Here is a 14,765-nt window from a genome sequence, read left to right as displayed (position 1 = left end):
AGACGCATAGAAGGTCGTGTCTTGGGGCCTAGGGTTAGGTTCTCTTCTGAAGACCCCAGAGTGTGGCTAAGAAGCTTGGGGACTGCACAAAGACACTGGTAGAGGAGGCCTTGCTGGTCCCACTGGAAGAAAAGGTCTTGAAGGGCCCCTCTCAGAACCTGGGATAGGAAAGAAGTTTCCAGGGCTGAAAAGGAAGGACCCCAGCCTGGGCCCACAACCTTCCCACATCAATGGACCACAGCTACTGTGAATGGCCTCTCAGGATCAGGGTTCTGAGCCACAGGAGTATGAGGGCTTGGCAATACCAGGCAGGGGCTGAGGAGAGGTGGCACAGGAGTGAGACCATCCCAGAACTCCCTGTGCTGATTCAGCAACACTAGAAAAGAGAGCCCTGAGTCGAGACATTGTCACCTTCGTGTTCAGAGGAAAGGAAGTGGACCCATGTTCACCCAGAAGGCAGGTGGTCTTGCCAGAGCAAGACCCAGGGTGTACTGGGGTGTTCAAACACCACGATGAGTCCAGGATTTGGGCTGACCCCTGACCCTGCCCAGCCCTCCCATCCCAAGCTGATGGCTCAGCTCTCTCACTGGAAAGGCATGATTCAGCCCAAAGCAAGAGCCCTGGCTCTCTCAGTGAAGGATCAAAACTAACAAAAAGGTGATTAATGAAACCTGCCTGGCCCAAGGTGATGATGCCCCAATCCTCCTGGGTTGACAAGCAGGTTGGGGCCAACGCCTCTAAAGGTAACAATGTCACAGATCCTCCAAAGCCCTGGCAGAGCAAACATGGATGGCCATGACATGCCTCCCCTCACAGGGTCAGGGCACAGCCTCTCCCTCCCAGAAGGGACTCATGGTGTCTTGCTACAAGAATGCCCTCCACCTACACATTGCGACCCCCAGGGCCTGTGGGTACAAACCAGGACCTTCGAGGGGAAACTGAGCAGAGACTCATCTGGGTTCCCAGTCCCCATCTCAGCACTCACGAAAACTCGTGCTCGCTTGTCTGACAGTTTCTCCTTGGCTCTTGGACAAAACAACATGAAACTCCATCCTAAGGTCTCCAGCTGTTTCAAGAGGAGGAGAGAGAAAACCACGTGCATTCACACCCAAGCTTAACACTAATACGTTGTCATTTAGCCTCATGTTAGGAGAGGGTGATTGGTGTTTATTGTTTTATTTCTTTACTTTTGAGACAGAGTCTTATGTCTGTAGCCAAGGACCTTGAACTTCTGATGCTATGTGTCTACTTCCTGAGTACCAGGATCACAGGCATGATCCACCATACCAGATTTATTCCAGGCTAGCAATCAAAACCAGCAGTTCCCACATGCAAACCAAGCTCACCACCTACTCAGCTACATCCCCAGCTCAAGAGAGGAATTTTCAGACGAAGCAGATGAGGTTCAAGAAAGCAAATCACTGGCCCAAGGACACCTTGAAGCCAAATTTTGAATCTGGTTTCTGGTTCTGTCTATCCATACCCAGGGGTGGGGTGCTCAGGTCTTTGAATAGTTCATTCCAGAATAGTGTGATTTATAGAAAAATATGAACATTTAGGGAGTTTTGTCTTGGGTTCCTGGCACAGAATTAAAACCCTTAAATTTTGATCCATGGGGACACTGGGGACACCTTTTGTCCTCATACCTGGTCTCCAGTGTTAGCCATAGACAGTCTCCAATCTCTCAGCTTTTTCTGATAACAGGAGCATCATGGTAAATGGTGCTGGGTGGGCTCATGGAGGGGGGCTGGTCACCTGAATGACTTTCAGTCTTACCTGCCCAGCCCCCATCCTCCAGAAAGAGGAACGCAGCTGGAGGCTGTGTTCATTAATCATGCCTGTGTGATGAAATCTCCACTCAAATGCTAAAGTATGCAGTTCAGACAGCTCACAGTCGACGAACGAGACCATGCCTATGTGCCAGAAGGGTGATGTCCGTCAACTTGATGAGGACAATAATTCCTGTACTGGGGGCCCAGCTAAACCCTCATCTATGTGTTTCTTCACCCGACTGCTCATTTGGGGGCCTTTAGCAACCATCACAATGTTTTCCTGGATTCTGTGAGCTCCTCTACCAAAGAAGGGAGTCTTGGGGATCCATGACTTATAACCAGGTGTAACAAAAGTTGCAGTTAACCTGGGGAATGTGCTGCCTATAATTGTCATCTGAAACAGGGTTTATTCAGTCTTGTGGGCCTGAGCCAGAGCCTTTGGGGTCTGTACTAATTCCAGGGCTGGAGAGACGGCTCAGCCGTTAAAGGCTGGGTCACAGCCTTTGGGGTCTGTGTTAACTCCAGTTGATGTCAGAACTACACTGACTGGTGTGATTTCCAGAGGGCATCACAGAAACTCTTGTTGGGGGGAAAACCCCACACAGCAGGTCACATGCATGCTCTGAGTTAGTGAGATTAGAGGGAAGAAGGAAGTGAACCCCATGGGCATGCAAGGGCCTGAAGCACTAAAGCTAGTCTGAAGTGACTTGGGAATAGTGCGTGCCAAACAGGTATCTCTGAGGAAGGGAGGCTGTCCTCTAGGCCTGGATCAATGGTCTGGAGGGGTCTGCTCCTCAGTAGAGTCCCCTCCCTGGTGGGAGCCTTGGGACCCCTTGGGAGGTGGGTCAGCCATTCCCCACTCAGATTTCACTTAGGTCAAAGTACACACGAGATGTTGAGGGGCTTGGGAGACGACTCGGCAGGTAAAAGCACTTGCTGCCCAAGGCTAAGGACCTGATTTGGGATCATCAGGACTCATGTACAAGACAGACACATAAAGTTCTATTACCATAGTCCTCCTACAGGAAAATGGGACGTGGGGACAGAAGACTCCCAGGAGGCTTGTGGGCCAGCTGCACTGACAGCAGCAGTCACAATCAAAAGGTCCTGCGTTAAACAAAGTAGATAGTGGAGACCAACACCCAAAACTGCCCTCTGACCTCCGCACAGCACCTCCATTCACACACACGTGAATGCTCTCACACATGCGCACCCGCACACAATCAATAAAATAGATACTGTGTTGAACATTCTATCTGCATGATCTTATTTCAGAACAACTCTGCTCTGTATACCATACTCTTATTCCACTGGGGCAACTGAGGTACAGGGAGGCTAACTGCGTTGCCCAAATTCAAAATCTCGGTGGTCAGTTAGGATGTAGCTCTGCTGGTACCATGCTCGCCTAGCATGCATGAAGACCAGGATTTAATAGCCAGCAATGTATAAACCAGGCATGGAGGTGAATGCCTGCAATCTCAGTGCCCGGGAATTCAGAGTTCAGGGTTATCCTTGGCTACACAGTATACTTGAGATCAATCTGGAATATGTAAGAACCCATTTCAGTACAAACAGTCTTCTCCAGGGTCTGCATGTAAATCACTTGAAGTCTTTAAAGTATTCTTCACAATCGATTGGCAATAATAAGCACATTATTTTCCTGAATTCTGTGAGACTGGTAAGGAGGGAGTCATGGAACCCCACAATTTGTTACAAGTCGGGTAGAAGTTGTAGGCAGCCTGGAGACATGCTGCTTACAGTTGCTATCTGAATCAGGGTTCTGTCTTGTGGGACTGAACCCTAACCTGTGAGGTCTTTCCTTTTTCTTTTTTTTTTGTTTTTGTTTTTGTTTTTGTTTTGTTTTGTTTTGTTTTTTGTTTTTTCAAGACAAGGTTTCTCTGTGTAGTTTTGATGCCTGTCCTGGATCTCGCTCTGTAGACCAGGCTGGCCTCGAACTCACCAAGATCCGCCTGGCTCTGCCTCCCAAGCGCTGGGATTAAAGGCGTGCGCCACCACCGCTCTGCTGTGAGGTCTTTTCTAACTATGGCTGTGTCAGAATTGAGCTTATGTCAGATTTCCAGTAAACATCACAGAATTTCTTGTCATGTGATCTCAAAGAGGAGAGGGTCGTTGTTCGCTGCTTTATTATTTTATTTTTGAGACAGAGTGTTTTCATAGCTCAGGCTGCCCTCAAAAACTTCATGTAGTCCTGAATGACCTAAAATAAATTACATAGCCAAGGCTGACCTTGAACTTCTGATCCTTCTACCTCCACATCCTGAGTGCTAGGATTTCAAGTGAGTGTAATCACACCAAGTTTACTCTGTGCTGGGGATCAAACCCAGGGCTTCATGCATGCTAAACAAGCTCACTACCCACTGAGCTACATGTCCAGCCCGGGATTTTTTTTGTTTTGTTTTGTGTTTTTAAGACCTGCTTTTTCAGATGAAGCAGGTGAATTTCAGATAAGCAATTCATTTGCCCTAGGACACCTTGAATTCAAGTTTTGAATCTCAGCTCTTGCTCTGTTTACCATACTTAGTGGTGGGGTACTCAGGTTTCTGAGGGTCAGTTCTTATACCCCATTCAAGCACATATGTTGGCCTTTCCATGCTCAGCCATCACTAGTATCTACTAGGACAGTGGATGGTCCTGCTTCCCATGGTGGCCTATGACATTAATAGCTTGCAGTATCAGCCTTTCCAATGGCTTTGACTGATCTGAGTTCCTAAGCCCAGGGGTTTATGGGAGTACTCACTCAGTGAAGGATTGCAATAAGAACTGTCCCACCTAATACCCTCTTTTCACATTTAGGAAAACTGAGGCCTGGGATAGTAAGAAACAAGAAGAAATGCAAGCTTCTCATGAACCTCACAGTGAAACCATCTCTAAGTTGGTTTCAGCACGTCGTCTTTCCAAGTCTCTGGCCCTCAGCTATTAGCCTTCACCAAATTGCTAATGTGCAGAGCCTTCCCTGGCTTGCACCCAGTCCCCTGGCTTCTATTGCAGTGTCCTGCTTAGACGGGGTCTGTCTTCTCTCTCTTGAGAAGCAGACCTTCCTCCTGACAGTCAACCCAGGCCTTAAGGCAGCTCTCCCTCCTCACAGACACCTGCTTCTTACAGAACTACTCATAAATCACTTCAAACTAGCCTTGGTGCCTCAGGCCCTGGCACGTCCACAGTGCCTAATTCTAACACAGGCTTTATGTCAACACAGGCTTCCCAGGGACTCAGCAGGGTCAGCAAAGACTTTGGATGAGAGGAACCTGAGTTTCAAGCCTCCATTGGCCACCAGCTAGCTGTGTGACCTTAGGAAAGTTGCTCAACCTTCCAAGGCCTGAATGGCCACAACTGAAAAACAGGTATTAGATGAGTGAGCACATACGGCTTATCAAATGCCTGAGATGCAAAGGGCATGGAGCAAGGAGAGAATTTCGTGTGAGGAAATGCAAGCTCATTGTTAGATGGCCGGTCTGAAAATCCTCCTGGGCCTCCACCCTGCACTGACACACAGCTTCGCCTTCCTCCCTCTCTGGTCCCTGCATAGCACACATAGCAACCGAGCAGGTAGCAGGTGCCTCCTATATCACTTCCTCTACCCTATTTGAGGACACAATCCTTGGCCACCTCTCCGAACACGGCTCCTGGTGCAGAGAAGCCTGAGGAGCTGTTTCGGGGAGCCTTTGTCTGTGGGTGCAGGTGATAAGACAAGGCACACAGAAGCAGCATTCAAGGGGCTACCCCAGCTCCCAGTCTCAGGAGCAAAGCTGTCCTGCTGGACCTCTTTCCTCCCATTGCCCTTGCAGGTGACCACCACACTTCCAAGAGACCAGAGGCCATGCAGAGCCATGTATCAGGCAAGATCAGTGAAGGAGAACCAGCTCCATGTACAAGGTCAGCAAATGCTGATGCTCGACCCACACAGAGGGTTCTGCAGAAGGTCCAGTGCCTGGTTCTTCTCCCAGGTTCCAGGTCACCATGTCCAGCCATACTCTTCATTACACAGGTTGGAAAATTGAGGTCCAGAGAAGGAAAAAGACCAGCTTCAGTCCTCTGGGAGATTTGGCAGACGTATCTCATGCCTGCTCTGGGAAGGCCAACCTGAGCTGAAGACACACCCAAGGCCATAACCTCTCTCTGTAGGGATGGGAGGGGGATCATCTGCTGCCTGCTTCCTCGGGTTGGCTGGAACCTAAGCCTGACCTCAGCCCAGGACAGACAGAAGGTGTACCTCTTCTGCTCAGAAACTATTTAAGGGCTCATAGAACATGAGCCATTTCAGGGTACAGGCATCCCCAGGGACAAGGCAGGAGACAAGTTCCAAGAACATCTTGACAGCCCCACTGGGGATCCCAGGAAAGCAGAAATAGGTACTCCAGACCAGCATGGTGGCTCACACCTATAAACCCAATCGTCAGGAAGATCAGGAGTTCTAGGTCATCTCTCCTCTTCTCTCCCTCCTCTCTCTCACACACATGCATACACAATATTTTCACATTTATCTTATTATTTATTTGTGTGTGTATGTGAGCGAGGTTGTCCTCGGTGCACCAATGGAATTCAGAGGACAACCTATAGAGGTTGGCTCTCTCCTACCATGTGGATCCTGGAACTCAAACTTAGGTCATCGGTCTTGGCCGCAAGCCCCTTTTCCTCGCTGAGCCGCATCACCTGTCGGAGAGGCAGCTTCTCCTCCTCCCTAGACTCAAGGTCCAGCTGCAGGAGAAAGCTAGCAGATGGCACCCTCAGTCTGTACCCTCTCTTGCCTTAGTACTGCAGCTTCTGCAGAGGTGGTTGTTGCTTGCTTGCTTGTTTGTTTTGCAAACTGAAGGCAGAAAGATACGGCTTGGTTCAGAAGGTCTGAGGCCTCTCCTTAGGGGCCCGAAGGCCTGTGAGCAGAGCAGGAACAAGGCTACAAGCTTCTGCCACCTGGGCCAAAGGAGACTTGGTACGGAACCTGGTTGTTCTCAGGATGGGGGAAGGCATGGATTGCAGTGAATGTCTTAAATGTCCTTCCATGTGAGCGTAAGCCACGGCATGAGACAAAGGCCTTGCACCAGGACAGTCTTGCTGACAGTATTTCTTTATGACATTTAAACAGGCTGCCTGGAGGTCCCAGTGAACATGTGTCTTTAAAAAGATGTGTCTCAGCATCTGCTACCTCCTGTCATTGGGGGGGAAAGTGAGGATCTAGGATCAGAGGAACTTATCAGGACCCAGTATTCCCATTTCTGGCTTGTGACCTCATTCAAATTAACCTCACATTCCTGGGCCTCCATTTCCTTTTCTGCAACTGACCCAGTCCTTCACAGTGCTGTTGGGACACTTAATGAGATAGTATCATGGGAAGCCCTGCCCATGGCCAGCATGGTGTAGACACTCCTTAAATCCCATTTCCTTCCTTCAGCCTAAGGAAGTCTGGCCTCCCTGTGCTGTCTGGAGACACACTGTCCCTTCAGACTCCTCAGAAGAGCAAGCACTATCTCCGTCAAGGGTCTGTGGAGAAGGGGCTTTGCCCATGGACACAACGCCAACCCTCTCCAGGGGCATGGTGCTTCCCTTAAAGACCAGATAGAGCTTCCCCTAGCCTTCTCCTCCCAGCAGGACTGAAGGCTTCTCCCCCCCATCCCCAGCCCTCACCCAGACCTGACACAGCCCAGCTGAGCCACCCAGCTCTCTCCTCTCCCTCCTCTCATACTCTGTTCAAGGCAATGGGATCTGGGCTCGGAGGATGTAGCCCCGATCAGAGGCAATCAGCAGGGGTGTGTGTGTGTGTGTGTGTGTGTGTGTGTGTGTGTGTGTGTGTGTACACTGCTACTGTAATGGGCCCTGGGGGTGCTGGGAATTGGGGAGCAGGCACAGAAGTCTGGATCAAGAAAGGCAGCGAGGGCTAGAGTTGCTTTTGACCTTGAGAAAATCAAAGAGGGCTTCCTGGAGCCAGTGTCTTTCCCTCTAGGTGACTTATGTGCCCTTTGGAAGGAGATGTCTGCTTCGAAGGGACAAAGTATAGCTTTACAGAGGTACAGAGATGGACTTGGCTGGTCATCCTGAAGGCTAAACATGCCTAGCTAAACAGAAAGGGATGTTCAGTGTGTGAGGTCAGGACAGAAGCCAGGAACGGGGTCTGGCAAGAGGCTGTGAAAGGCCACGGCTTAGGATCCCAGAAGAAGACCTGGTTAATGAGTCATGTAAGTATGAGATGCAGTCCAGCCCTGATGCTTACTGCGCATCCACCAGGCTACCAAGCAAGCCCTTCACCTCTACAGCAGCAGGGTCCTCACCGCTAAGACAGGAAGGACAAGCTCTGACCACCCAGCATGGTGAGTATTGAATCAGACACGGGAATGAGTGTGCCTAGCACAGTGATAACCAAATACTCGTGTGCAGCCGTCACTTGAAAATAATTATTAAACACGTGCCCTATGCTCAAGGTGTCCCAAAGAACCCTAGGGAACCATCCCAGCCCCACTTCCACCCCTCCCTGTTCCCCCATCCCATGTGATGCAGAAAAGTGAGCCACCTTTTGGGGCCACAACACTCTGCACACTCAAGAATGAATGAATACACACTCAAGGCGGTGGTGGCGCGTGCCTTTAATCTCAGCACTCAGGAAGCAGAGGCGGGTGGATCTCTGTGAGTTCAAGGTCAGCCTGGACTACAGATTGAGTTCCGAGACAGCCAGAGCTACACAAAGAAACCCTGTCTTGAAAAAAAAAAAAAAAAGGATTATGTATGATCGTACAAGGAGAAGAAAACAAAACAGAGAGAGGTAAGTGTCAGAATGGTGACCTCCTCGGAACTGGATGCCACCAAGAAATGCTGAACACATGACCAAGGGGCATTTGTGAAAAGAAAAGTGATTCTTTATTGAGGGAACAGACAACCACGCAAAGGTCAGTTGCTTCACGCACCTCTACGCTCAAAAGGAAGCCGGGAAAGCTACAACAGGGAGAGCACGCAGAGCCCGGAACTGGAAAGCAGACAGACTCTCTCTTCATCAGGTCACTCTCTGAAAGCATGGACTGGAGTCTGCTTTTCCAACCTCTCTGGCCTGCACCTCTCTCAGCCCAGGGAGAGCAGGGGACATGGGGGGCGTGGCAAGGGTCTTTTCTCCTGCACCAGACACTTAGATGTCTCTCTTACGGGAAGAAACCACCTTTCCATCGACTGACTCCTCCACACTAATGTGGAAGTTGCTGCTGCTGCTGCTGCCGCCACCACCTCCACCTCCCAGGGAGGCTGCAGAAACAAAAAGCAAGCTTCAGCATGGGGGACTTCCGGAAGCAGGCTTAGACTCTGGGAAGATGGACAGCACCCCTGCAGAGAGCCACTGGCCAGTCCCTCTGGAGCTGCCAGGAGGTCTGATGAACTACTCGTCAGAGGTGAGAGCTGGTAATGTCAGGGATGCCCAGCAGTGAATGATACAGGGGATTTCAAGCTGTGCGTGAACAGGAGTTACAGTGAGTATCACGCCAGCATGAAGGTGAGATCAGGAAGGAAAGCCCTGATCAAAGCCTACTCAGCCTAGAATGTTCTTAGGAAACTTCTAATCTCAATTCCACCTAGAGTCCATGGGAAAGGGGTATATTCTGGAGCAGGAGTACCCTGACTTATTGGGACATCTGTCTCTTCCTCCTTCCTCCCCACTGTAAGTAGAATGGTGCCTCCAATACTCTGCTCCCCACCCCACCGAAGGGCTTTACCCTCTCTTACCTTCCCTGGCACCAATACCAGCCATCCTGAAAGAGAAGGGACAGTGGGCGTTAGCCAAGGAAGAAAGCTCCAATCTCCCTAAGGGAACCCCTGGTGGACACTGAGCGGTCCTCTCCAGCCCCCACACCACACATGACTTTTCTAAGGGCTAGGACATCCTGGTGGTCAGTCCCTCGGGTCTGCCATCCCAAACAGACAGAGCAGGAGCTGTGTCCTGTCCATCATTTACAGGAGAAGCACAGGTCCAGAGAATAGACGTGATACACCCAAAATAACAACCAAACACCAGAACAGACTCCAGACTCCTTAGGTCTCATTCTACTCAACAAAGCAGCTCTCGAGATACCCTGTTTCCCTGTTCTGATGGTCCCGGACACAAGCCCATCCGTCCCCTTCCTTTCTTTCCCTGCACCTGTACACCTACTTAGCATCCTGGCCCTCGAGCAGGTTGCGGTAGGTGGCGATCTCCTGCTCCAGCCGAGTCTTTATGTCCAGCAGCATGTTGTACTCCTGGTTCTGAGCCTCCATCTCACAGCGGAGCTCGCTCAGCTGGGTCTCCAGGCTGCTGATGAGCCCCTGGATCTGCTGCAGTTGTGTGGCATAGCGGCACTCCACCTCTGCCAGAGAGTTCTCCAGCCCAGCTTTCTGGTAAGGCAACAGATCCATAAACCCATCAGGCTAGAAGGCAACCCGCTGAAGATAGAGGGGTAGGGAGGATGAGATGGAGTGCCCGGAATGACCACTGTGTGGGATGGGGGTTGAGGCTTTACCAGCCATGGAAGATGGGTACATGTATCACCCAGGAGGGCCAGAGTGGCCGTACCATGCTGAGCTGGGACTGCAGCTCGATCTCCAGCCCCTGCATGGTGCGTCTCAGGTCTGTGATCTCTGTCTTGCTGGTCTGGATCATTTCTGTGTTGGAGGCCACCTCCTTGTTCAGCTCTTCAGTCTGCAAGTCACACATGAGAAACATGAGCCTCACAGGCCTCCTCAGAGGCCAGTGGAGTGGGGAGGTGGGGGAGAGCAGAGCTGAGGGAGTCACACCCACCTTACTGAAGAACCAAGCCTCTGCATCCCGACGGTTTCTCTCTGCAATGGCCTCATACTGTTCCCTCATCTCGGCCAGCACATGGGTCAGGTCCACCCCAGGTGCTGCATCCATCTCCACATTGACCTGGCCAGCCAGCTGACTGCTGAACTCCTTCATCTCCTACAAAGGGGGGGGGGGGACACCATTTAAAGACAAGGCTATAAAACAGACCTGACATCTGGAGTCTTGGGGGCTAACTGACTCTATCGCTAATTTACAATGTGACCTTAGCACATCACACCACCCTATCTCTGTTCCTCGTTGGATCACATGGACCCCTCAGCTCTGAGGAGCTCTCTTGCTCTGGGTCCTATGAAACAAGGACCTTGAGATAATAAACCCAAACCAATCCTGCAGTTCACACCTGACCTGGCCTTGGGTCCAGATTACCAGAGAATAGTGTCCCTTCTCATCCACGGGGCCCCTGGGGTGCATTTCTGAACCACTAAGCCCTCAGCGGACTGTGACAAAAGAAATACAATCCTGCCCTTCTGCCTCCCACCCTGCCCTGCGGTCACCTCCTCGTGATTCTTCTTCAGGTAGGCCAGCTCCTCATTCAAGTGCTCAATCTGCATCTCCAGGTCGGTCCTAGCCAGGGTCAGCTCATCCAGCACCCGGCGCAGTCCGTTGATGTCGGCCTCCACACTCTGGCGCAGGGCCAGCTCATTCTCATACCTGAGGAGTGGAAAGGAGCCCAAGTCAGAGAAGGTGAGGGGCCCAGGTTTCTGAGTCAGAGGGGAGGAAGGCTGGGTAGAGGGGGTGCTGTAGACAGCGGCGAAGCAGTGGGAACTCACTTGAGCCTGAAGTCATCCGCTGCCAGCCTGGCATTGTCAATCTCCAGGATGACACGTGAGTTGTCAATGTTGGCAGCCATTATCTGCAGGAGACAGAGAGCTGTATTTAAGGGCTGCTGTTTTATGTTCTATGCCCAGGTTCCCCTTTGCCGACCACTCCCCCAACTTCACTCCCTGTGTGCTTTCGTTGTGCTAACCCACTCTACCTTCCTGTGACACCTTCAAGGCATAGAAAACTAAGGGGACAGCATTGCCTGGGATTGCCTGTTGGACATGTCTAGCCAAGGCTGTGCTGCAGTGGATGCAGTCGGCTCTGGCAGGTAAGGACTCTCCAGAGACACACTAAACCAGCCTACTTGGGCACAGCTCACAGTGGCAGCCTCCTGCATGCCTTGACAGGGCCCTTTGTCTCCGAAACATTGCAGCCATTGGGAACTTGGACAGCCGCTAAGGAAAGCGTTTACAGCTAAGGAAAACAGATCTAGTTAGTAAAAGGGAAAGTGAGGGGGTGGCCCAGTCTGTATTGAGTTCCCTGGTCTCCTAAGATCCAACAACGATTTCAGCAATAAAGACATCCTTAAGGGCTGGCATTTAGGACTCAGGAGGCTGCGCCTGAACAGCACTCAGGTCAAAAAGTTAAAGCAATCATTTACAAAAATCCCTGCAACTTTGGTAGGGCAGGGAAAAGGAGTTGCTCTCTTTCGTTGCCCCCCATCTGCAACCCCATGTATCCAAATCAGATTCCCAAGACCACTCCCTCTCCCGGCACTGCCAAGTGGAACAGATGTGTTCCCACCTGTGCCTGGAAAGCAAGTGTATCCCAGCCTTGCTGAGGTTACACAGCAGTAAAGGACTTAGTCTCTTAGTCAGCAGTAATGCTGATGTTACAGATGTGTACGGGGCACCAGCCGCCTGTTTCCCTCTGTCTGACATGTAAGGACTTACTTTGTCCCGGATCTCTTCCATGGTCTTAAAGTAATGGCTATAGTCTCGCTCTGGACTGGCTGGGCTCTGCTTCTGGTACCAGTCTCGGATTTTCACCTCCAGCTCCGTGTTAGCCTGCTCCAGGGCACGAACTTTGTCCAGGTAGGAGGCCAGGCGGTCATTGAGGTTCTGCATGGTGATCTTCTCATTGCCAGAGAGGAGACCTCCATCGCCACCCCGCCAAAGTCACCAAAGCCACCGCCAAAACCCCCACTGAAGGCTCCACCAAAACCACCACCAGCACCACCACCAAAACCACAACTCATACCACTGCCATATCCCCCTCCTGCCCCCGAGGAGACAAACCTAGCAGAAGAAGCAGAGATACTTCGGCTCCCGCCTCCCCCGTAGAGACTCCCTCCACCAAAGCTGCCTCCACCAGCCCGGAGGGAACCCCCTCGGGTAGAGCCACCTCCAAAGGTGGAAGAAGTTTGCAAGAATGTGGTGGCCATGGTCAGGCAGCCTGTGCCTTCTTGTCCTTTTCAAGCAGGAGAGACTCCAGCAGGAGCTTCTGAGCTGGGCTGAAACCAGACTACAGTGCTGTCGACCCTAGCCTGGGACTCTTTATATACCCTTGGGAGGGGGTGGGGGCCTCGCCTCCTCCCCCTGAGTGGAGCCAACTCCTCTGCCTTCCAGACACGCACAGCTGCCTGCACACCTCCACGGGGCTCACTTGTGGGGAGTTTTTCTTTTTTTTTTTTTTTTTTTCCTTAATGCAACAAAAGAGATGATTCAGAGTTAATGGGGTTTTGCTCTAGGCCACAGTTTTAACACTTGGATTACAGGTTCATTTCTCACTCCAGGAAGAAGCAAACCCTGGCCATAGCACAGCTCCTAAGGGTTCTCTCATGCCCCATCCCGTTAGAGCAGCCAGGCCAGCCCTGCCCACCCCACCCCACCCCACTGCTAGCATGTGAGTCTCACTGAGGTCGACAGCTCCCTGCTCTAGCTCCCCGCTGTTTGTCCTATGGTTGCTCTGTCCTCCCTGCTCAGAGGCCCTGTGCGTGCATGAGCCTTCGAGACGTGGAAGTCCCTAGGAATGAGAACACAGGTGGCCACAGGGCAGGCTGAGGAAAGGATCTTGAGTCATGTTCCAACTGAGGTGACCAGAAGAGCCAGTACCTGTCCCCCTTTCCCATCCCTGATGCCTGGGAATGTTCTCTCCTCTCTCCATCCCCTCCACCACTCCAGAAGTCCCTCCTGCCTCTTCAGTCCTGCCCCCCCCCCCGACAGCCCCCCAGCTCATGGTCCTGGCTAGGTCACAAAAGCCCAGAAGGCTCAGGCTGACAGGAGTCTGATTGATAGCCCTGTCACCTGCCAACTGCACATGTCACTGAACCTTCGCTTGCTCCTAAGACGCGTTGGGGCAAACCTCTGCAGATAAGACTCGGGCAAGTTCCAGAAAGCCCCCGCCTTCTCCAGCAAGAGACATGTCCCTGCTTAGCAGGGCCAGATTAACCTCCATTTGCCTTGTCAACTGCTGCCAGCTGGGGAGGGGCTGAGTTAGAGGCTCTGCGTGCCTAAGTACTATGAGGGGGGGGGGGGCACTGGCAAGCAGGTGGAAAGCATCGGAGCTCAGCGCCCAAGGGATCAGTCCCATGTAATACTGAGGCCAAAAAGGACAGCCGCACATTCAGGAGGGTCCTCTGGCACCAGCTCGATAGTCAGATTTCTCTGAGCTGGTGGCACTTGGGCAGTGCCACCCACACTGGAGAGAGCCCAGGGAGGGCTCCTAATGGGGCTGCAACATGGGAAAGTGACTAGGTTTCTGGCATGCCTTGGACCTGTGTTTAAACCCCATTTCTATCAACGACTCCTGTGAATCTCCACACATATCGCTTTCTAAGGCTCAGCTTCTTTGTGGTATAGGACATTCACTTTTTAGGACATGCTGGGACTCAAGGTTTCCATCCTGACTCCCCATCATCCATCTGAGGTAAGTGATGGGTGCAGGTCTGGCATCTGAACCTCCTGAGAACCCGCCAGGGAAAACTCTGTCCTTGAACTGGGAGCATTCTCAGGCTCGGCAGCTCCAGCCAGCCATCAGATGACCGACCCTTCTTTCGGCTGTAACAGGATAATGCCCCATACTTTCATGATTGACAAAGTACCTTTGTATCCACAATCCCCTCTAATCCCATGACACAGAGTACAGCTGTGGCCCAAGGTTCAGAAGGAACGAGATTAAGACTCGAAGGGGTGACGCCGCTGTGAACACAGGTCGGCCCACCTGAAAAGGGGATTACCGGGGACTATGTCAGTCTTTGGACCCCGCCACCCCCACCCACCCACCCAAGCAAGATAAAGAGAACTTTCCTGTTATCTGAACCGGGTTGAAAGGAGAACGACAGGCCTCAGGGAGAGGGCTCCTCACCAGCTTCACCGTAAGCCAGGCATCCTGGGGCTGGCTCC

At 51.7% G+C, this 14,765-nt stretch overlaps 1 protein-coding gene across 1 annotated transcript; it reads right to left on the bottom strand.

Moving 5' to 3' along the window:
• Positions 1-8,898: 8,898 nt before the first annotated feature.
• Krt15 (keratin 15) lies at positions 8,899-12,805 on the bottom strand. The gene is given in 9 exon segments (XM_052756674.1): positions 8,899-9,011; positions 9,486-9,511; positions 9,910-10,130; positions 10,309-10,434; positions 10,534-10,695; positions 11,094-11,250; positions 11,370-11,452; positions 12,315-12,530; positions 12,533-12,805. Coding segments are annotated over 9 exon segments (1,377 nt in total).
• Positions 12,806-14,765: the final 1,960 nt, after the last annotated feature.

The sequence above is a fragment of the Peromyscus californicus genome, unplaced genomic scaffold, assembly GCF_007827085.1.
Source record: "Peromyscus californicus insignis strain IS unplaced genomic scaffold, ASM782708v3 Scaffold_3__1_contigs__length_106647218, whole genome shotgun sequence".
NCBI lineage: Eukaryota > Metazoa > Chordata > Mammalia > Rodentia > Cricetidae > Peromyscus > Peromyscus californicus.
The sequence above is the reverse complement of the archived record's forward strand: the minus strand, read 5'-3'. Positions and strand labels throughout refer to the sequence as shown.